General features: G+C 41.4%; 1 protein-coding gene and 1 long non-coding RNA gene across 3 annotated transcripts in view; both read right to left on the bottom strand.

The window, feature by feature from the left end:
- LOC113572154 (AT-rich interactive domain-containing protein 1B) overlaps positions 1–11,170 on the bottom strand; it is a 136,897-nt gene extending 125,727 nt beyond the window's left edge. For both annotated transcript variants that reach the window (XM_027001480.3, XM_027001481.3), the window contains exon 1: positions 9,750–11,170. In XM_027001480.3, the coding sequence (XP_026857281.2) occupies positions 9,750–10,892 (1,143 nt within the window). In that variant the 5' untranslated portion in view covers positions 10,893–11,170. The remainder of the gene's footprint in view (positions 1–9,749) is intronic.
- A 6,381-nt stretch (positions 11,171–17,551) lies between these two features.
- The window catches only part of LOC145659484 (uncharacterized), a 35,054-nt gene continuing 30,125 nt past the window's right edge, over positions 17,552–22,480 (bottom strand). Inside the window, exon 3 of the long non-coding RNA XR_014125707.1 lies at positions 17,552–18,176. This is a non-coding gene — a long non-coding RNA (uncharacterized LOC145659484). The remainder of the gene's footprint in view (positions 18,177–22,480) is intronic.

Genomic DNA, 22,480 nt, shown 5'->3' with positions numbered 1-22,480 from the left:
TTTTAGACATTTTTATACTGTACCTATTTTGTAAATAATTTTCAAATTTGTTTATTCATTTGTTTCTATTTGTATTGTTATTTTGGTTCAACTGCATCCATCTGCTATTCAAACAAAAGACTCATGAATAAAAATAGCATGAAGATTAGTTATGAAAGTGAAATCATTTAGCTGAGGAATTGCTAGTGGTATCTGTAAAACCTTTTGCCAGGGCACATTTATGTTATGTAGTCTGTCTACAGCTTACCTACATCATTTTGCTAGCTAACACTTGGCTTTTAAGGTCTAAACCAGAGCTTTATTTTACAATCTTATCCCACAACTTATTTCCAACTTCATAGCTATACACACAACAAATTTTGTACTCAATATACAACATTGCCCAGGGGTATATTTTTCTATCTCTTTTTGCAGTTCAATCTACTGAGCATCAACCTGTACCTGTGAAGGACCCGACTGCTGGCAGCCAGTTTTCCGCTGCTTTCATGCAGCCAGCCATTGCTTTCCAAGCGCATTCAGCACGGCAACAAACCTATCATGTAATCACCAGAGGCCAAGGCTGACTGGGGCTGAAAAATATTAGCAAAGGCACTTGACAAGCAGAGCAGTTTCTGCAGGAGGACAATGGTCCAACTCCACCATCAGAAAGGGCTTCGGTACTCCAAATATAGAGCATCTGTTAGCCTTGCCCAAGTCCATGACATCCTGATCTGAAGAACCATTACCTGACTTCAAACCACAAAGACTTTTTTTTCACAAGGCTTCTCCAGGAGTCACGTGGGAGGCACGGTTTTATGGAGGGTGCATTTCTGTGAAGCTTTGATCCAGAGATCCTTCTTAGTGGAGAAGCTTTAGCCTGACTCATCTGGCGAGCAGCACGCTTTAAGTGAAATCATATTGCACTGGCCAAAACACAGACACTTTCCGCAGCCAGGACTGGGGTTTCTCCAGGAAGCACGTTTCAGCAGTTTGGACAAGACAATGCAAAGGTCGAAGGCAGGTGAATAAGCAACGCAACTCAATTTTGTTACTGTTATCTGAAATCACAGAAAAGGCATAGATTAAGATAGTATGCACCCAGAACCCCTTACGTTTTGCTCATTATGCTTAGATACATTAGCTTACCATAATCAGCAAGAATGCATTGGAAAACAGCTAGTGCTTCTGGAAAATGGAGGGAAAAAGAGTTGAATGTGTCAATATCCAAACATATAATTTCTTGTGTTATAATTCTATTCATTGATTTTATTTCTTCTAAAGTGCTATACTGTCAGTAACAAATCGGGAGATTTTTGTCATGTTTATACAGTCTACATTTTATAACTACTTTTTAAACTAGAACACACAATCAAACATTTTTATGGCCAGCAGATGAATACAGTACAATATGTTCAATATTACGTACAGTAAAGTTTATATTTATTTTCAAAAATAAGGAGTCATTAGAAAAGTACTGTAAGATTTAGCTTTTCATCTATGGTACAATTCTAGGTTTTGAGGGGAAAAATACACATTCTACAGAATCTTAATTCTGATCTTGAAAAGATATTGAATCACTTATAAAAGAACAACTAAATCAATTCAAACTAAACCTATTACATATGTATAAGAAATAAGCTAAAAACATGATGCTAAGTAAATTACCCCGCTGTTGAATGCAGTGTATGTTCCTACTTTTGTTCCTGCCTCTCCACGATGCTAAGAACTAAGAAAGACATCGCCTTCTTCAATCTGCACCCACAGAAACAAACAAACAAACAAAAAATGCTACTGATGAATTTATCTGCCTCTGGATAAATAAAAACAAGGGTTTTGATGCCAAAATAGGAATGTCATCCATTCAAGAGGCTCCACAGTATGCAGTTCCACAGTTCTAAAAACATCTACAGAGCCCTACTGACTCATCCACAGAAAGTGTGCAGAACAGACAGAAATGCAAAACTCTTTTCTCACATAGCCTCATAGATTTCATGCTTCTGAAATTATTCATATTGTATGCAGGATTTATGTGTTTCATTCTGTTTACTTTGTTCCTCAACACGCCGCATGTTTGTTTACAAGACAAAAAGGCCATATTGACAGAATTACCTACTCACAGGCACATCAGATCCTATCTCAGTGTTCACAACACATCATTTAAATTCAAAGAAGAAAAATGAATTATAGATGGTCCTTTTTCCCTTCCACTATACATATCATTAGCTTCCTCTTGCAGATGCCAATAACCACAACGCTCAGAGCCAGAATGAGAGCAGACTCATAGTAAAGCAGGACATGTCCTCTTTTCAGACCTAATTTAGGATTCAATTACAATACTCTTTAAAACCACCGACTTCTCAATTAATTATTTTAAGATTAGCCTGACAGTAATGGCCCTCCCAGCATCACAGTGCAGGAGCCATCCTGCTGGCCCCCGACAGGGTACGTGCTCTCGAGGAAACACAAATAAATCAGTTCCCCTCTTTTACCTCCTGCACATTCCAGGTTTTCTCTCTGTTTTTATAAAATAAAAAATAAAATAAAAAAACACTGTTGTTTTATTCCACTTTTTCCTGGCGTCTGCTCTCCTCAGTGCGCAATTGATATTCACTCGCAGTGGCAGGCCGTGCTTTTACGAGGCACCGGGGCTGGCCGTCCTCCGCTCCACGGAAACGCTGACGGATAGCTCCGTCGCCACCGCTTCTGGGCGCAAGCAGCAAAAATAAATAAATAAATAAATGAATGAATGAATATATATATATATATATATATATATATATATATATATATATATATAAAAACACGTCCTCGACCACTTTGATTGGAAGCCAAGCGAAGCATTTCTCTTCCCTGCAAAACCGCCTCCCTCCGCTACACACCCCCGACCTACTTGCTATCTTCACCGCCCGCGCGACGGGAAATGAATGGCTCTCCCCTCCGGCGGCAGCCAGCCCCTATTCTGTTTATTTAAATATTTGATATGTAAGCAGTCATAAAATAAGTGTCATAACATGCGGAGTGTGACACGCGCGCGGGAAGGCCGTTATGCCTAATGGCTTCCGATGCGCGCAGGGCCCATAGTTTAGCCCAGTGGGGGCACGTGACATGGTGAGAAAAGGAGCCGGTGCGAATAGATAGGGGTGCGCATAGGCAACATGCAGGAATAATCCAACACTCCTACATACTCATCACCACGCCTAAACCACACTTGGACCTAATAATGGAAATGTATGTGCTCTGGACCGGTCTTGTGAGAAAAATATTAATATGTAAAAGGAAACAGAACTTTTGCGTTGGCAGCTAGCCAGCAAGGTTGTCAAACAGCTAAACAAAAGAAACCTTGGTCCTCCTTTGAACAACAAGCAGTAGTGAACAAAGCTAATTTTTTCTTGGCTGCAAGGCCTACCTAGATAAGGAAGGTATTTCCCTAAAAAAAGAAGTTTAAAAACTGTCGTAAATGATGATGATCCACCCTAAATAATCATTAAACTGACCAAAATATTGTGATAATGTAATATCAATATATACAAAAGGTTGCAATAATAATACATAGGAAATCCTGCCATCAAAAGCATTATAAACAAAGTACATACCTGTGTTTGAATGCACATACTGCTACAGAATATATAGTAGGTTTGGCAGGTTTTTTCCCACATGCTTTATACTGTCTTAATTAAGATTAACATTACATCACTGTAACAGGAGTAAATCTATCAAGGATTTAAGCCATGGTACACTATCATGCTGCCATTATTTTAACATTCACCCTCACCCAATGGCTAGAGAACAAGTAAGCATGTCAAATTTGGAGGCGGAGGGGGGGTGGGTGGTTACTCCGAGCAACAGCTCTTATGTTTCGTCCCCTAACAAGCACGCCCATGCTGGTACCATGCCGACAAGGTGAAAGGTCAATGAGTTGAACCCTTGACTTGCAAACCCATGTCACCTTCCAAACCAAACCCCTTCCCAGAGCTCTTCTCTGCTTCAACTCCTCTGACCCCCACAGCTCTTAATTACCACTAATTGGACTGAATCACTTTTGCTCTTCCACTGACATAATGAAACAATTCATCATTAATGCTTAATGACTTGAATGATGGTGCTCTGGTGATAAGGCTGAGGGAAGGTCAGTGAAAAGGACAATGCCAACAAGGACCAGGAGCTGATGACATTTAGCAGGAAACAGGAATATTTGCAACGGGAGGGAGTTAAAAACGACTTAATTGGAGTCCTCGTCTTCCCCGCTGCATCATGGGCCACGGCGGCATGGTCGTGGGGTCTCGCGTACGGCGGGCTGGGCTGCCCCATCTGAAGGGTCCCACCGTCGTGAACGTTCAAGATGATTAGCATTGTGCACAGGTGGCACTACCGAATGTGCAGCAATGCACGGAATGGAATTAATTACGGGACCAAACCGTACAACTTAATCACACAACACAGAGCTGAGTGTGCAAGATCTCTGACTAAAAGCAACTAGATGGAGAGGGAGGGTGGGGTGAGCGGTGGGGGGGAGGAAGATGGAGCGAGGGGGAGGGACAAAGAAAGAAATATATGATGCTCAGACAGCAGAGGACTGTAATGCATTGTGCTTGGCGTGAAAAGCTTTTCTCCAGGAGTCATCTTAATTTAGCTAAAAGCTCAGAAGTGTATGGGTGTCATCTCTCCAACACATCAATTTTGGCTTAAAATGGAGACGCAGCAGCACCTCAGAAACAGGCACAAATTTCCACTGGGAGACAAAGCATTCAGCTACCCAAACTATTGATTATGGAAATGTGATCTACAAAAGTATAAACAGAGAAGCCTTTGACATACAGTTGACATTATAGTAACCTTTGCGTGTTTATCCTACAATGCAAATGGATGTTCATCAAAAGACCAAGCAGACGTCCTTCGCCTGATCAAACAAAAAGGGGTAGCTAATTCTCTATTTAATCCGACAGATGCTAAATAGATTAATGGCTATACATGAGTGCTTCTATTGTACTGATTGAACACCTAGTTTTATTTTATAGTAAATGACACAAGCTTATCTTTTTGCTTTTGTTGAGGTAGCAGCTGGACAAGTATCATAGCCATAAGTTATAAATATACCCGACATCTATGGATTAGTACATTTATTGATTATAGGCACAACTGCCTTAGTGCATAAAACACAGGAAATGTCTAATACAGTCTGGAAGCTGACATCTTGGCACCAGGAGCAACAATCACTCTGTAGCACATTAATTAGGTCAGTGAAATGAGCCACATAACTTATCAGGGTGCATGTAATAATTCAATAAACAGTGCAGTCTTTCATCCATGGGCTTTGGAGAAGGAATGTTTCTGTGCTGAGTCTTCTACTTGATCTAGACAGTCAGGGAACTGTGTAGTTATGCTGAAAATGACAGGTCCTGCTCGCTACCAGTCCCATTCTCACACACCACCTTCATACATGGCCAGACACTCTAATCGAAGCCTGTCAATTTAAAATGATACCATCTTAAACCTGGACAAACACAAACCTTTGTTTGGCCAAAGCAGGCAATAAAAGATGTGAGAAAGGAAGGTTATGCACAGACACCTCTGGTGCGAAATATTATACCACATAACCTGAAACAAGGAAGAGTAAGGCATTCTATCCACAGCACGCTGCTTAAAAAAGCACCAGATGTTCACCCACAAACCTACTGGGCTTCTAAACATATAGCTCTCTCCTTGGCTGCCCGCTGTACAGTGTCCTCCCTCTGGACTATGTACGTGCTACTCCTGGCTCTGCCTCTCCTCTCCTCTCCTTGGAAGACGTAAAGGTTTTAGGAACCCCCAGGGGGAAGGGCCAAAGTGGCATAGAGTGAAAAAATATCTACCCCCCCCCCCACCCCCCCAGCCCCTTCAGGGAAGGGAGCAGGCACTCTTCCATTCAAGAGCAGCACGTGGCTAATTTACATGTGTGAAGGTCACGGAGCCTCTTACGGAGGTGAGGCTACAGGGCTGGCTTACTGCCCAACGAATGGGACTGACTGACATGAAGCAAAATCAGACCCAGAGAGAAGGAGACACAGACACACACACACTCACATACACAGAGAGAGAGAGAGAGAGGGGGGGGGGGGAAGCAAGAGACAGGGGAGATAGGTACAAGAAGAGAGAGAAAGACAGAGAGAGAGAAAGGCAGATAGCGAAAGGGGAGGGCAAGAGGCTGAAGTCACTCAGCTGATTTATTGGAAACTCCACTTACTGCACCCATTACATTGAAACACGTAATGGTGTAGGCAATTTTCAGATGTGCAGGAATTCAGTTTGTTATGGGAGGAAAATCACAATAATGTAGATTGCCTGGGCTCCTCCAGGAAGACTACCCTCTAGAGTTCAAATGTGAGCCACTTCTCCCCCATTACTTTTTACCATCGGCTCCCCAAAATCTGCACTCGGTGGCTCCTCTTCACACCCCTGTGGAGCGCAATAACCAGCGAGAGACAGTGCTGCCAGTACAGATGAGAGCTCCACCAACCACCCCCACCACGCGACTTCCCCCAACACACACACACAGATTTCTGCATGGGTGTGTGTGCGTGTCTCTGTGTCAATGCATCCCAAAGTCAGTTTTTCAGAAGACCGTCAAGCGCTCCAGTACATTTGTGCCTACCTGCCAAGAAACTGTTACAACATGCATGCCACCACAGACCTTGAAAAGAAATCACAACTTGATTTAGAATGGTGGATGATTCAAAGCAAAAGGGAGAGTATGTCTGGGTGGTCCCGTGGAAATCCAATACTGAGTTATCTATTACACCCAGTTTCAGCATTATGTAAGTGATTTGTGTTAGAATATTCTCATAGCACGTGCATCCCTTCATGTGCAACTTATTGACTGTTCTCCCTTGTTGCTTTTAAAAAGTGCATTACCAGCTCTTACTGTTATAAGTATTTTTGATCAGGGTATGTTAAAATGTGGCTATTTGTTCTGTAACACCAACACGAACATGACAGAAAATGGTGGGACCATAATGAAAACAGGAGTTCACTCATTACAGCGCGAAGCCTGTAATAGAAACTGGCAACCTAAAACCATGTAAAAATAATGAGCCATGTAGAATCTCTGCAGAATGGATAGTGCTTACATTTTACTCTGCTACCTAAGGTAGCACACTGCTATTCTTACAGAGCTCCTAAAGAAAATATGAGCAACAGGTCTAGAGAACTTCAATAATTTCAGTCACTGTCTCCAGGACCATATGGCACACATTCACTATATTATATGCCTGGTTAAGCTCATTCATTGCACCCAATTTTAAATTGTGTCAAAAGAACAGCAAACTGCTACTAATCTATAATTATTTGTTTTTAATTTCAATATCATTACCAATCCTTTAATATGGTTACTCTCTGTAAATGTTCTACCAACTATGTAGATCAATGTAAGAAATCAGCATTTGAAAACTTTATCCCCATTTAACAGCAAAATGCTGACACATCCTGCAGTACCTTTCCCAGATCAGCCACTGGGACTCAAAGCACACGGCACAAGATGGAAAGGTTCCATTCACCCCTATTAAATACAGACTCCTGTATGAATGCTGACAAGCAATATGGGTTCACCCAAAACTTTCTACATTGTGAACAGCTATGTTTAAATTGATCGTGCCTCAAGCTGTGCTTTCAGATGACAACACAAACGTTTATTGAGGAGGTGAGTGCGTGACATGTTAAACCAATTGATGGAAACTAGAATTATCAACAATAAAAAACAAATTGGTTTCACAGTATTCTCTATGGAGATAGTGTGGCCAAGCATTCAGTAACCTATTCAGGAGGTGCATAAATGATTTGAAAATGTAGGTTAACATCCATTTCAGTACAAAATCAGCTAATGTGTGCTCTTCTTTCTGCTGTCAGAATTAGCTTCTGACCCTATAATACTTTCCACTGAACTAAAACAAAAATCTGCAATCTTCAATTATTTTATTAGTGGGATAATTTTACATATTGTGCACATATTCACAGCTGAATTATGATGGCAAATTGGAATTAATTGGCATTTCAACAAAACCACGGGCAGTCCCGGGACAAACCATCTGCCAATTATGTTCCTGCATGTTGCATTTCATCCTGGAAGATATAAACATGGCCAGGCTCTTATCAGTAGCAACAGAGAAAATTCAAATTTCACTCAGACCATCCTAATCAGAATGGCTAGAGTCAGCAATATAAACAAACTCAAAAAACAAAGCGTGGGTGCTGTCACAGGTCCACTGCACTGCCTGGAAGCAGAGCTCTTACAGCAGCTGCCAACGATGGCTGACCATGGACAGCTCTGTGAGAAACACTCGAATGTGTGTGAAATCATGGTTATTATGTTTATATGTCGACAATTATAATGGCGGGGACCACAGTCTAGCCTAGTGATGGGGGACACTTTGGAAACAGAGTTCATCCTGAATATCTTGTTGAGGCAATTGTGTCTACTGCAACTTTTAAATAATGGTGACCAAAAGAAGAAAAGAAGAAGAAAGGGATGAAAAAGTCTAAAGTAAAGGATGCAAAGTAGAGTCCATGAAGCGTAACACACAGAAGAAAAAAATCGAACTTCCACCTAATATGTTAATAATAAAAAAGGAGTCAATTATGTAACAAGCACATACACAAATAAAATCAAGCCTAAAAAAAAAAAAACCTAATACACTAATAACATATTAATAATATAACACTGAGCAATAATAACAAATGCAAAATAAAGTGTAAACTAATTAAACAATACAGAATGGAATCACAACTGGAATCAGTTACTGCGTTTTGAAACCGGGAGCTAAACCTAACTGAACAATAAATACTGTTCTGAAGTGAAAATCTGTTTAAATATATTTGTATAATGAAAACAGAACTCATTTTACTGCAGAAACAGCGTTATTGTAAGTGCGTCGGTGGAGTACAGCAGCCTCCTGAAAGGGGCACTGTTTCTATTTACATGTGGGCCCCGTGGACACAGCGAGCCAATCAGACGACAGCGTTGACGTGCGGCGGTCCGCAGAGCGCCCATGCCACTTTACCTCCACCGTTCAAACTCCAGCCCCGGGGCACGGAGCGCGCGTAATCTATGACAGCCACCGGAGAAGGTGGACAAAAGTCTATGCTTTCGTCATGTCAGCTGTAATATAATAACTAGTTTTTCCAGCGACTTAAAAAAAAACAAAAAACAAAAACATACTTGACTGTTTGACTACTTAATACATCTATCGTGTAAAACATAAACAAGTGAAAGTTCCCTTCCCTTCCCTGACATTTTGTCGGAATTCACACCGGCAAAGAAGAACTATGATGGGCCTCTGACGAAAGATGATAGATTGGAAGAAAGCTTTGGTAAGCAGGCGAGGCCTGCTGGTAGGTATATGGCCCATACAAATGCCTATCATACGGTTTTTATCACATAAACACGCTGTCGGGGTGATTATTGATTTTTCTTCGCCCAAACAACAAAGTCTATAAAACGCATTTTATTGGCGATATTTAATGTCCATATCGTCACAGGTACAGACAGGTAATTTTCGAGGTTTAGCGTGGTTAGAAAACAAAAATTCCACACCAGCCTATTCAGTTCACAGCCACAATGCGAGAGAAAGATCCTACCAAGCCATTCCACACAACAATCACATAGAAAAATGACCCGTTAACAGAATATCGTGGAAATGACGTGTACATATAGTCATTTGATGGCACCCCGGTCTTTGAATATGCCCGACTCCGTGTTTGGGTTGTTATGCATTCGTGGCAAAGTTTTATGAAATAGTTACCTGGTTTCGGCTCATACTTTGCACACTGTTCCCAGAACTCACTCCAGGATGACTTCTTTGGCATCCCCATCCAGGCGCCGTAGAGCCGTACTGAGAACTTATATCTTTACTATTGTAGTCATAATATCCGCTGCTGTAGCCGCGCATCATTGGGCTCGGAGACGTAAGCAGCTGGTTTAGCGTCGGTGTTGCGCCCGAAGGATGTTGGTTTTGTCCTGGAAATCTCTGAAAGCCCCCAACATTGCTGCCAGATGAAGACATTGCAGATTTGGCGTGATTGGAGGCTGAGCTGCCGCTTTGGCGCGATGCGCCCATCATGGCATATCCCGCGCCACCGTAGCCGTGACGGTAGCCCGGATAGTGGTTATACTGGCTGTTATGGTACGCATCGTGCGTGTTTGTTGCAGGTTCCACATTATTAGAAGGAGTAGAGTACATCAAACCCGTTCCAAAGCTTTGTTGTCCGCCATGTTGATCAAAGCAAGGGCCTATTCTTGAATTTCCAAAATAATTATTGAAGTCAGACATTGAGCCTTTGCCTCCTGCGTTCTGGGAATGGCTATTATTCGTTTGTCCTAAGTTGCCTTGTTCGTACCTGCTGCCCATCGGCTCCCCGGGTTTGCAAGGGTGATCATCACCACTTTTACTCAAAATTTGTTGTTCAGAGTGGCTTCCTAAAACATTTTCCTTCCCTCCGCGTTGATTGTCCGACTCTCCTTGTGACGATCCTTGGCTATTGTGATTACTTTGTATTTGACGCTGATTATGCTGCTGAAATTGGCTAAATTGTAGCGGTGCCGACTGGTGAGACGTATGAAGCTCTCCACCAGTATTTTTCAGTTTAAGATTGGCCACTAAACCCGTTTCCATTGTGGGAGAGGTCGACGACAATGAAGAGGATACCGAAGTTGTCATATTTCCACGTTGCTGCTGGGAACTGTTCGCAGACGCGCAAGTTCGTTGAGACAAGCTCAGTTCATCAGGACGAGTGTGATCTACATTATTCGTGTTCCTCACGTCTCCTCCACCTAGAGCCGTTACTCCTCCCTTTTTCCCCGAGTTTAGATCTTGTCCCAAAGCTCCTGATAAATTATTGTTCTTCGTGCTGGATGCAGCCGGGGCTGGTGCCACTTGCGCGGCCATGATCACTCCAACATCTCGGGCACTGGCTCAGTTGCGCACGCAAAGAAAAATAAGGGAAAACGTGACAAAAAATATTGCCAAATGAAGAAACCGTGAAATCAAATCGTTTTCCCCCCTTGTATCCAATGGCAAAATGTCTCGCTTCCAGTTGCTGCCGAGGCGATATCAGCGTTGCTTCATGCTGAAAGTTTTGGTTCAGGCTTAAATGAAACTTTTTTCCGTTTCTAACCCGGATATGGGTAACGCACGTCTGCCGAAGCCTCTCTGGCTCAGCATGGCAGGAGACCGTGCTCCGACAGCTATTATCCACCTCTCTGCCGTCTGGCATCTATAAAACCCGGCCTGGACTTCTAAAAGGATTTAATGGTGAACCATCGTGTATAGGTGAGATCTGTCAAAAATGACAGCTGAGTCGGACTGGCAAACAGGTGCGTCTATTGATGCGTTCCTATAAATATCACAAAACGTATTAACCTAAGATTTGCTCGAACCATTTTGTATTGCTGTAAGTAGGCAACTCTTTGTTAATACAAAAATAATTAAAGTGGTTATAATCTCTACTTGCTTGATAAGATGAGATTTGGTTTCGTTACCAAGATCTGGGCCGAACTGATTATTTTTCAGGCCGATTTTGATGCGTCCAGTTAAATGTGTCCGCTCGCAACAGAAGTGGAACTGAAAGATCCACGTCTGGTTTTGCAGCTTTTCGCCATCGCTTACGACTCAGTCCTGTTTATGCAGCGCTGTGAACGCTCAAATCACACGCAATCACAGGATCTGCGTGTTATTATTATGTATCCCCTTCGAATAAGTAACGAGGTATTTTTAAACAGCTTTCGCGTCTGCTTCATGTTTAGTTAACAACGTCGTCCATGTTTGTTTAAATTGTTTGAATCTGTCTCCGTTGTGCACTAGCCCCTTAGATTTACAGTTAAAAAATACAGAGGAAGAGGAATACGGAGGAAGACACTGCCCTTCTCATCAATATATGACCGTTAAATGTACTGCCTATATTCATTTGTTACAATGGCAATACTCTATATATACTGTTTCCGTATTTTAAGTCGTTGGTTTGAATATGATGCCTGATCGTTGCTTACAGAAGTATGCTGTGGTTCAGTACACTCACTTTATCATGTAGAATATTTAGTGCGTAACTGAGTATTTTCTTCCCACTACACACTTGATTTTTTTTCTTATACAATAAAGTAACCACTAAGGTGGTCCAGTGTCCTGTTCACAGCATTTTGCCCGGCCTTTCACTGAAGCGTTTATTTGGTAGTGGTTGTAACAGTAAGAATAGACCACTAATGGTGGAATGGTGAAATTACAAGCAAGTCAGAGAAGGCCACCATAGAAACACTGATGCATCTCTTAAAAGAACACTTCAGTGGATACCGTATTTATTCCCATTACATCCAAAACATTTCCATGTCTAGTTATTAATTTTACAGTTACAGTGCCTGAGTGATGGGTCTGTGTATTGTAAGACATCATACTGCAGGGTGTGTGTGCACGTGTGTGTGCACGTGTGTGTGTGATGGGGGAGTGTTCGGTTCGGTGCAGCCTGTTCCCCAGTGACATACAGGAGCACACTCCAATGTCCCTGAATTAATCTAGAGACACACTGATCCATTTGAATAGGACAGAAGAACAATGGCACATCTAATTTGCATTTATGTTTAATTTATAACTGTAGGCCTCTTCTGATACATCAGGAACGACGTGAAAATTTACGACAACGCAGAGCATAAAAGGAGCAGCGCTTCCCCAACAGCGGACTGCAGGCACCCCCGCCTGGTAGCAAGCCGACGTGAATGCTACAGAGTATGTGGGTAAGAACAGTAAGCACACCACAGAGGGGAAGCTAGTATACAGCATTCACAGCCGTGAATATGGATGTCTTTGTGCCAATGTGTTAGGGATGTGAGTGTGTTGTGAGGCATTGGGTCCGTGGATGGTGGTGGGGTGGGGGGGGGGGTTAACCTGCCACCGTGTGTGTGTGTGGGGGGGGGTATGGATGCTCTTGGAGGGGAATCTTCAGGGATCTCCTCAGCAGCAGCCCTTGGCCGCGCACAGAAAGTGGGTCAGCTCAAAAAAGCTCCATGTGCGCTGAAGAGCAGTTTAGTGGCAATGCACCAGTGTTCATACACGTGTGTTTGTGTGTGTGTGTGTGTGTGTGTGTGTGTGTGTTTGGCACATGTCTGTGTAAAGGGGGATGAGTATCCATGTTTTGTGTCTGTGTGCAAAAGACATAAACAAGATAGAAATCCATTTTCATAAACATAAACACATTTTTAATGCATCCATATATTCTGTAGCACAACTATGTGATAAATGTGCGTGTGGGTGTAACTAGTATTTTCAGATCCCCCTTATGAGTCATACTACACACAAGCCAGACAGGGCTGTCATGAGTCCACCTTGCTGTGTGTAAGTGCATCCAATTGATCCAAAGCCTTTTAATTTCAGGCTTGGCTAAATAACAGCATTTGCATTGATCAGTGAGCAAGGACAAGCAGAAAGACTGTGAGGACTCTGTGAGACTGAGAGAGACTGCAACCCCAGGGAAAGTGAGAGGACCAGCCATGCTGTGAAGTATGCATCACATATGGGAGGAAAATCGGTATAAAAATGTTTCTATCATTTTATTGTGAAATCAAGCAATGAGCTACAGTGGTGTGAAAAAAGTGTTTGTCCCATTCCTGATATCTTATTTCTTTGCATGTTTGTCACACTTAAATGTTTCAGATCATCAAACAAATTTAAATATTAGACAAAGATAACACAACTAAACACAAAAAGCAATTTTTAAATGAAGGTTTTTATTATTAAGGGGAAAAAAAATCCAAACCTACATGGCCCTGTGTGAAAAAGTGATTGCCCACCCCCATTTAAAACATAAATTAACTGTGGTTTATCACATCTTTGGAAAGCTGAGTTCAATTTCTCTAGCCACACCCAGGCCTGATTACTACAACACCTGTTCTCAATCAAGAAATCACTTAAATAGGACCTGCCTGACAAAGTGAAGTAGACCAAAAGATCCTCGAAAGCTGGAGAGCATGCTGTGATCCAAAGAAATTCAGGAACAAATGAGATACAAAGTAATTGAGATCTATCAGTCTGGAAAAGGTTATAAAGCCATTTCTAAAGCTTTGGGACTCCAGCAAATCACAGTGAGAGCCATTATCCACAAATGGTGAAAACAAGGAACAGCGGTGAACCTTTCCAGGAGTGGCCAGCCGACCAAAATTACCCCAAGAGCATAGTGACGACTCATCCAAGAAGTTGCAAAAGACCCCACAACAACATCCAAAGAACTGCAGGCCTCACATGCCTCAGTTAAGGTCAGTGTCCATGACTCTACCATAAGAAAGAGACTGGGCAAAAATGGCCTGCATGGCAGAGTTCCAAGACGAAAACCACTGCTGAGCAAAAAGAACATGAAGGCTCGTTTTACCAGAAAACATCTTGATGATGATCCCCAAGACTTTTGGGAAAATACTCTGTGGACTGACAAGACAAAAGTTGAACTTTTTGGAAGGTGTATGTCCCATTACATCTTGCGTAAAAGTAACACAACATTTCAGAAAAGGAACATCATACCAACAGTAAAATATGGTGGTGGTAGTGTGATGGTCTGGGGCTGTTTTGCTGTTTCAGGACCTGGAAGACTTGCTGTGGTAAATGGAACCATGAATTCTGCTGCCTACCAAAAAATCCTGAAGGAGAATGTCCGGCCATCTGTTCGTGACCTCAAGCGGAAGCGCACTTGGGTTCTGCAGCGGGACAATGATCCAAAACACACCAGCAAGTCCACCTCTGAATGGCTTAAGAAAAACAAAATGATGACTTTGGAGTGGCCTAGTCAAAGTCCTGACCTGAATCTAATTGAGATGCTGTAGCATGACCTTAAAAGGATGGTTCATGCTCAGAAACCCTCCAATGTGGCTGAATTACAACAATTCTGCAAAGATGAGTGGGCCAAAATTCCTCCACAGTGCTGTAAAAGACTCAGTGTCAGTTATCGCAAACACTTGATTGCCGTTGTTGCTGCTAAGGGTGGCCCAATCAGTTATTAGGTTTAGGGGGCAATCACTTACTTTTTCACACAAGGCCAAATAGGTTAGGATTTTTTTTCCCCTTAATAATAAAAACCTTCATTAAAAAACTGCATTTTGTGTTTACTTGTGTTATCTAATATTTAAATTAGTTTGATGATCTGAAACATTTAGGTGTGACAAACATGCAAAAAAAATAATATCAAGAAGGGGGCAAACACTTTTTTACACCACTGTATTTAAATTACAATATCTGGACAGCAAGTTAACAGCTTTTAAAATAAGAACGAGAAATAAGATCATGTGCATGTTGTTTAATTGTGCACACCAAAACCCTAGTTTTCAAGTAACTGCAGCAACAGCGTTTATCAAACTCAGCCAGATACAATGGAATGCCGTAAGGGTTAACCGAAGTAGGTGTTTGTGCCAAAACAGTGATTTAAAAAATTTTTTCTTCTTTTTTTTTTTTTGCTATGCATGGGTTCGAGACAAAACAGAGGAAGAGAGGCCCAAGAGCAGGGAAAGCTTCAGTCATGAACACTTCCCTGCTCCCTGTGGCTTCAGGTGTGTAGAGTACAGTCTTCCTGATGGCTGTCTGTTCCTCTGTTCTTCACACAGCCCCACTCTGCGGAAGTGTGTGAAGTGTCCCCAGAGAGGTGCAACTCAAAGACTGCATTTACAAGATCCACAGCAAGCACACTTTTAACTTTCTGTGCTGAATTTAACCAAATCTCTTTGATGTGAAAACTTAACGTTAAGAACTCGCCTGCAGTTACTGCTAAAGTTAGCGGGTGAGCACTAGGCTCTCAGCATCTCAATGTTGAGTACTACGTACAAAAATATTTTTACAAGTTATGTTTACTTAAAGAAACAAGGTGGAATTACTAATCAAACATGTATATGTTTTATATACATTTGTACATTTGTATTTGCAATGCTCCTATTTTTAAAATGTGTTTGCCTCAAGTACTGTGCTACAGGCAAATCTTTTTAAATTCTACATATCACTTAGAATAGACAGGCTAGCAATGAACAGAATGTAAACGAGCAGCACGTGAGTGGATATGAGGAATAAGTTGGCCAATAGTTATAAGGATGACTGATTGACTGGAGCAGTCTGGGCACTCATCTGCTCATCAGAAAAAGCTTCCTTTTGGCTTGTATATAATCCAGTTTTTCTGAGGACTGAATTAAGCACTTAGCGTTTTTTCCACATTTTATTCTTAAAACTTTGTGAGAGCACCGCCTACCTTATTGATAAAGCTGAATAGAAATGAACATTTAAAAGTATAGTGCTTTCTTTTTCTATGACAGATTTCTTTTTAATTATACCTGGCTGCTTCGTGTAAGATAATGGCTAATAGAATCCAACAGTCATAGTCAAAATGCCATGCATCAGATTCTTGTCTAGAATATCCTTGTCTATTTCACCATCTTTACTTTCTTTTCACAATTTCAATTTCTTTTGCTAATTTGCATTCCAACTTGCTCGGTATTAGAGTGCATTTGAATTAAGATAATGAGGTCTCTGATTATAACAGAATTTTTATAATGTAAATTTTATAAAGTAAATTTGTTTCCTAATTTATGGGCAGTTTTAAAAAAAGGAAGGCAATTCTGGAAATATTAATTTCGACCCTTTTTTAACCTGTGCTCACAACAATGAGGACATAAAAAAAAAAAACAATGAAAAACAATAGCCAAATTAATTATCATTTAATATCAATCAATTAACAAATTAATACAAATCTCTTTATTTTAGCCACTTTTTACAAATAGGACACTATTACAATAGCATGTTAAACACAAAACACAAATATTACATATATTATATGTAATATTATATATATATATATATATATATATATATATATATATATATATATATATATATATATATATATATATATATATATAAACCAAAAGTCTACAGTTTCTTAAAGTACACAGAGCTTCTACAAGACAAAAATTTGCCTAAACTTAGTGGGGTATGTTATTATTTGAGAGTAAACCATCTCTTTATGCCCCATTTAGCCACCTAGTGCTGCTTGTCTGGCATTCAAGCTATTGTGTGCCATAATGGCATCAGATTGGGGGAATATCTCTCAATGAAAGTCAAGTGTACTCTTCATTATCCACCAAAGTGGCCTGATTGTAAGGACCTTTTGTGGCAATAATGGATCCAACAAGACACAGATATTGTAATTACATACAGACGACTCGTCTGATAATACTGAGAGCCAAGTGGATAATTCGATGTGGTCGTGTGCATGGCACGAGAGGGTGGAGTTGATTGGATGCTTTTCTTGGTGAAATGCCTGCCTACCATCAGTGGAGCATTCTTGGTGCTTATGCTTACAGGACGCTCAAAGTTGGATCAGTAAAGTCCTTACAAATCACTGGTCCCACTTTCGAGTTTTGAGACCATGAAAACAGCCAATCTTGACTGTTGTTATCTTTTAAGTTCCTGCTTCTGTTATTTTTAAAGAAGCACCCAGCACAATGTGATGTTCAGGTTAGACCCAAGCCAGAGACTTGAACTAGACATCCACATGTGAAATATTTAGACTTTGTTATCAAGTGTTATCAGTAGAAGCAGTGAGTAAATGTTGGCAAACAAACTGTATCTGGGAAAATGAGAGATGTTAGAAACATACTGTTGCCTTCATATTATCAGGGAAAACTGGATTACAATCTTAAAATAATCAAAGGGAATATGTCTGTAGATGTGTGCAGGATAGTCCTGCTTCAAACACCTGTCTTAGAGGCAGCACAGCTAGGGGGAGTGGAGAGAAGAGATAGTGATTAGAAAACAGCTAGATTGTGATCACATGCACTTAGCACAGGACTGCAGTCCTACAGGCACCAATAACACCATCATGACTGTCCAATTAAGGCTGTAGACCTTTTTTCAGACTGTCAGTTGCGAATTACCACACTTCAAAATATCTATATCCAGCATTTCATCCCTTGATCTGTTATGTCCTTAACTGCCCAATTCTGCCACAGAGCTCCCATTCCACTCTGAACAGCTCTCCATTTGCCCTGCACTGCGGTTCAGCTGACCTCCACTGGCCAATGATTCAGGGGAAATCTTCAGCCTAAACGCCTCCAGCCTCCTGCTGCCAGCAGCACCTCCTGTCTCTGTCCACTCCTGCTCTCGTCTCCTACGCTGTCATGCTCCCAATCCTGGAGCTGTGGGTTGACTCTGGATCTTTCTCTGGAACACAAGCACACATTCCACTGCCGAGCAAATTAGTCAGCATTTTGGCCAGGAACTCCCTCACTGGCTCAACTCCCAAGTGACTGTGTTTTATGCACATCCTACATAGTTTACGTGAGTACTTGCATAATAATAATAACAATAATAATAATAATAATAATAATAATGATGATGATGATGATGATGATGATGATGGCAGAGTCCTGCCTTCTCCAATAATCTTGAACTGCAAACTGATATAGGAATTTGCCCAAAAATGACCAAAAGAGCAAAACAGACAAAAGATGAAAAAATATGAGGAAGAACATAGTTAAGCAGACATGGTGAACAGTAAAAATATGTTTGTTGAATGAAAATGAATTACTGAAAATGTGTCATGTTTAACTGTAAATAAAGCTGTTATTGTTGATTGATTGATTGATTAATTGCACAATTGGTTTTCACATTTTAGCATATTCACATCAGAAATATAAATGTTATTTAATTCAGATCATAATTCTGTCAAGTTTGATCATTTGCAGGGAAAGTACTTATTACACAGTCCTTTCGTTTTCAGATGGAAATGCAACAAGGCATCATCTTCTTTCTCTGTGCCATTTCTGTCAACATGTCTAATAAAAAACCTTGAGTGTCGCAGAAAGCTTTAATGCATGTTTCCATAAGTGTATTAAAGGGAACTTGTGCACAGGATTTTAGGTATTCCTATTTCTATGTTTCTCACTTCAAGGTTTAATGGCCATTTATAAACAGGACAAGCACTGGCACACTGTAATTTGTGATTGCAGAGATCCTGCAACTGCCAAGCATTCAACACAAAATATACTACGCACTATACGTCTAAAAGATATACAGACCCAATACAAATGTCTATAGAGCTATGCAGGTTGCACTAATGTATTCCGAAAATACATCATAATCTCTGGTGAACATTAAGTAATACTTTCACACTTTGAGAGAAAGAGATTTTAATCACAGCATATGTGCCTGAAACACTGGGAACAATGCAGTATATTGGCTTTAGGCTCCTGTCTATAAGGCAACTTTGAGCTCGAGCCTGATGTATTAGACTCAGAGCTACTCAAACTGTCTTTCCACATATTTTTAAATGGACCTTTACTGAACCCCCCCCCCCCCCCCCCCCCCCCCCAACCAAATAGCAAATGAACAGGCTAAATGCTAGCCTGTCATTTTTCCAACAAAGGCTTTTTGGCATGATAAATGTTCTTTCTCTACTAATAAGCTTGAATAGTCTCAGAAATAATGGAAGAGAAATCTATGGTTTCAATGACTTTTGCTGGCTATAATCCAGAGAATGAAATTCCTAATCTTTGAACAAATGGAGAGTTTTATTAAGCAATATTAATTATATATGATATTACGGATACTCTACTCCTTGAAACCGCGCAAGATAAAAGCAGTAAAGGTACTGGACTAGTAATTAGGATGTTGCTGGTTCAAGCCCCACTTTAGCCAAGTTACCACTGTTGGGCTCCTGAGCAAGGCCTTTAACCTTCAATTGCTCAAAACTGTACTTGGTCACAATCGTAAGTCACTTTGGATAAAAAGCATTTCGTATGTTTTCAAAAACAACATCAAGAGCACTCCGTCCTACAGGTAAAACGTACGTGCATGGCTGAGAAGTGCTACTCAACTGCTCTTTAGTTTTTCGCATTTATAGCATTTAACAAATACTCTTACATATCCGGAGCAACTTACATATCTATCACTGTAAAAGCATGTGGGCTTCCAGAGAACTGAACCCATGACCTTGGTGTTACTAACACATGACTCTGTACACAGGTTTTTACTCTATCTGCTTTACCAGGTAAATTTAATTTCCCTCCATTCCACTCAGTGCAGCATAAAAATACCAGTTCATAATAATTATTCATTATTTTTATACTGTAATATCTGCCCAAAAGTGACTCAAACCTGAGGAGCAACATTTTTTTCATTCAATTCCTGTTATGCCACCATAATACCACCATAAATATTTATTCAGGAGTTTGAACGTCTAGCGGTGTTTTCATTAATATTTACACTGGCCATTTTGCTGCCTGCCACTTCACACATTCCGAGGTGATTTATTTTGAGATGACATGCTTTGATTCACTGTATTCAAATGAGCTGCATGTGATGAAGGAAGGTAAAAATGCAGCAGAATAGGCAGCGTGAAAAGATGGAGGTGGAGAGGAGCGTACGGAGGTGGAGGTGGAGAGGGCTGTACGGGATCCTCGAAGGAGCCCAGCTGAGTCTCTGTACAGTAGATGGTGCTGTAGCTCTAAGCCAATGACGCCATCGCAAGACCTGCTTAAGGCGGGACTTCAGGCTTTTTTTCTACGTGAGGAATAGTCCTTGCCTGTTAACGTTTTACCCATAAACATTCTTTTAAGGACTTTTTCCCTCCTTTTTAATTTTTCCTTGTGGGTACGAATGCCATGGGGGAAATCTAACAGTCGATCACATAAGAATGTGCTATTAACGTAACAAAGTGACTAGCACCTCCAGCTGCCTTAGCATGACATTTCCATTGAAATGGTTTTACCCAGAGCAGCGGAGTCCATTAGCTCCGTAATAGCTAGCAGCTTGGCCGATGCTGTAGCCGTGTGGACGCTTGCTCTTGTGTTTGTATATCATGGCAGATTGAGTGGGGTAAGCCTGGTGTGAGAGGTAAGCTCCCCCATATCTGACCTCGCTCAGTTTGTGACGGGGTCAAACATTTCTCATTAGAGATGAACCCCGTGAACATACGTTCCAGAGTATCAGAATCATACATCGTAAAGGTCACTGGCTGCATAATGAACTGTAAAATGCCAATTCTATTACTCCACATTTAAATATTGTACTTTTTGCCAAGGGCAACATACGTGATATTTACACCTTTCCTGAAAGGCCTAAAGCAAAGATTGCTCCTCGCCTGGCCATAAGAGTGAAATCAGGAAGTGGTAGAAGTAGCCTATTGCTGTGTACTGAAATGACTTTAAAATGACATCTGTATATTTCCACAACCATGGCCCTAACTATATTTTAAGGTCAGTTTCCTTAAATCCTGACTATTTAAACTTAAACATTAAATATTAAGCTACCATATTTAGCATAAGCTGAAATGCCAACATTCTATTTTAACAGCAATGGGAAATGGGGGAAAAAACCTGGTAATTGTCAGTATAATAATTTATATTTGCTCATGCAAAGAGGACCGCATATCTTCCCTCCCAGAAGGAATGTCTACATGAACAGGGAGTTGGTAGAAGAGCGGGAGCATGGAAGTCACAGCTTTATATCAAAAGGGCATCCAAAGGAGAATGTTAATAATGATCCCTCTAAAACAATTTCCATTAATTTTCGGCCGCGTCACCGGGGAGTAATATCTACATGCCCGAGGCAGGTTTAAATTGCCCAGACAGCCTGTGAAAAGCGTGTAGCCTCCCCAGCGTCTGCCGGCAGCGGAGCACGAGCGGGGCCTCTGGAGAACACGCGCTATCCAAGCCTATTACCACCCGGCAATGACACCGAGGAGACGGCGTGGAGGAGACACCCCGGCAGAAGATCTCCGTTGTTTGTCAATGAAGAACAGAGGCCAATTAAGGTGAAAATATCAGGCGCAGAGCGTGTGCGTGGGGACAGAGAGAGCGTTATGTGCCTCGGCAAGTGTCCCATATTTATCGTAAGCGCTTTCGAATTAGCAAGAGATCATAAAACCGTACGCCACATTATGCAGATGAACATTTGCGTGTTCTATCTTTTTTTAATAACCAATATGGCAAAGGAGACAGTTTAGGTGTGAAAGCGTATCGAGGCAAAAGTGCTGTGCAAGAAAATAAAATAAAATCTTTCTTCAGAGTACTCTTCCTGAAAGTACAGCTGGACAGTATTGGGAGCGATTCCTCCCCCAAGCGAAAAGAAACACCGCTCACACACAATGTCAAAGGCATGGCCGATAGGATATAGGCGTTTAATATTCTGAAGCTCTGCCAAAGTGCAGCTCCCAAAGACAACAGGTCACCTACTTAGTGTGAGGGAAAGCTGGCCCAGTGATGGGGGGGCATTGTGGAGAGAGAGGCAGGACTGCGAGCCAGCGAATGTCATCAATCAGCAGGGGGATCTTCACGGAGAGCGCGCCGTTGAAGAGTCCTCCCCAGCCGCGCCAGCTCTGCTTCTCTGGAGCCGGGTCAGGCAGGCTGGTCGGTCAGCGTGGGCACATCTCCTGGGCATCAGCACACCTGCCGGCCTGTCTGCAGGCCCTGGTTAACACACACATATTCTTGGAATGTTTGTCCTTGTGCTCGAATAGTGCCAAT

The sequence above is a fragment of the Electrophorus electricus genome, chromosome 10 (genome assembly GCF_041902795.1).
Source record: "Electrophorus electricus isolate QZ-2024a chromosome 10, ASM4190279v1, whole genome shotgun sequence".
NCBI classification, from domain to species: Eukaryota; Metazoa; Chordata; class Actinopteri; order Gymnotiformes; family Gymnotidae; genus Electrophorus; species Electrophorus electricus.
The sequence above is the reverse complement of the archived record's forward strand: the minus strand, read 5'-3'. Positions and strand labels throughout refer to the sequence as shown.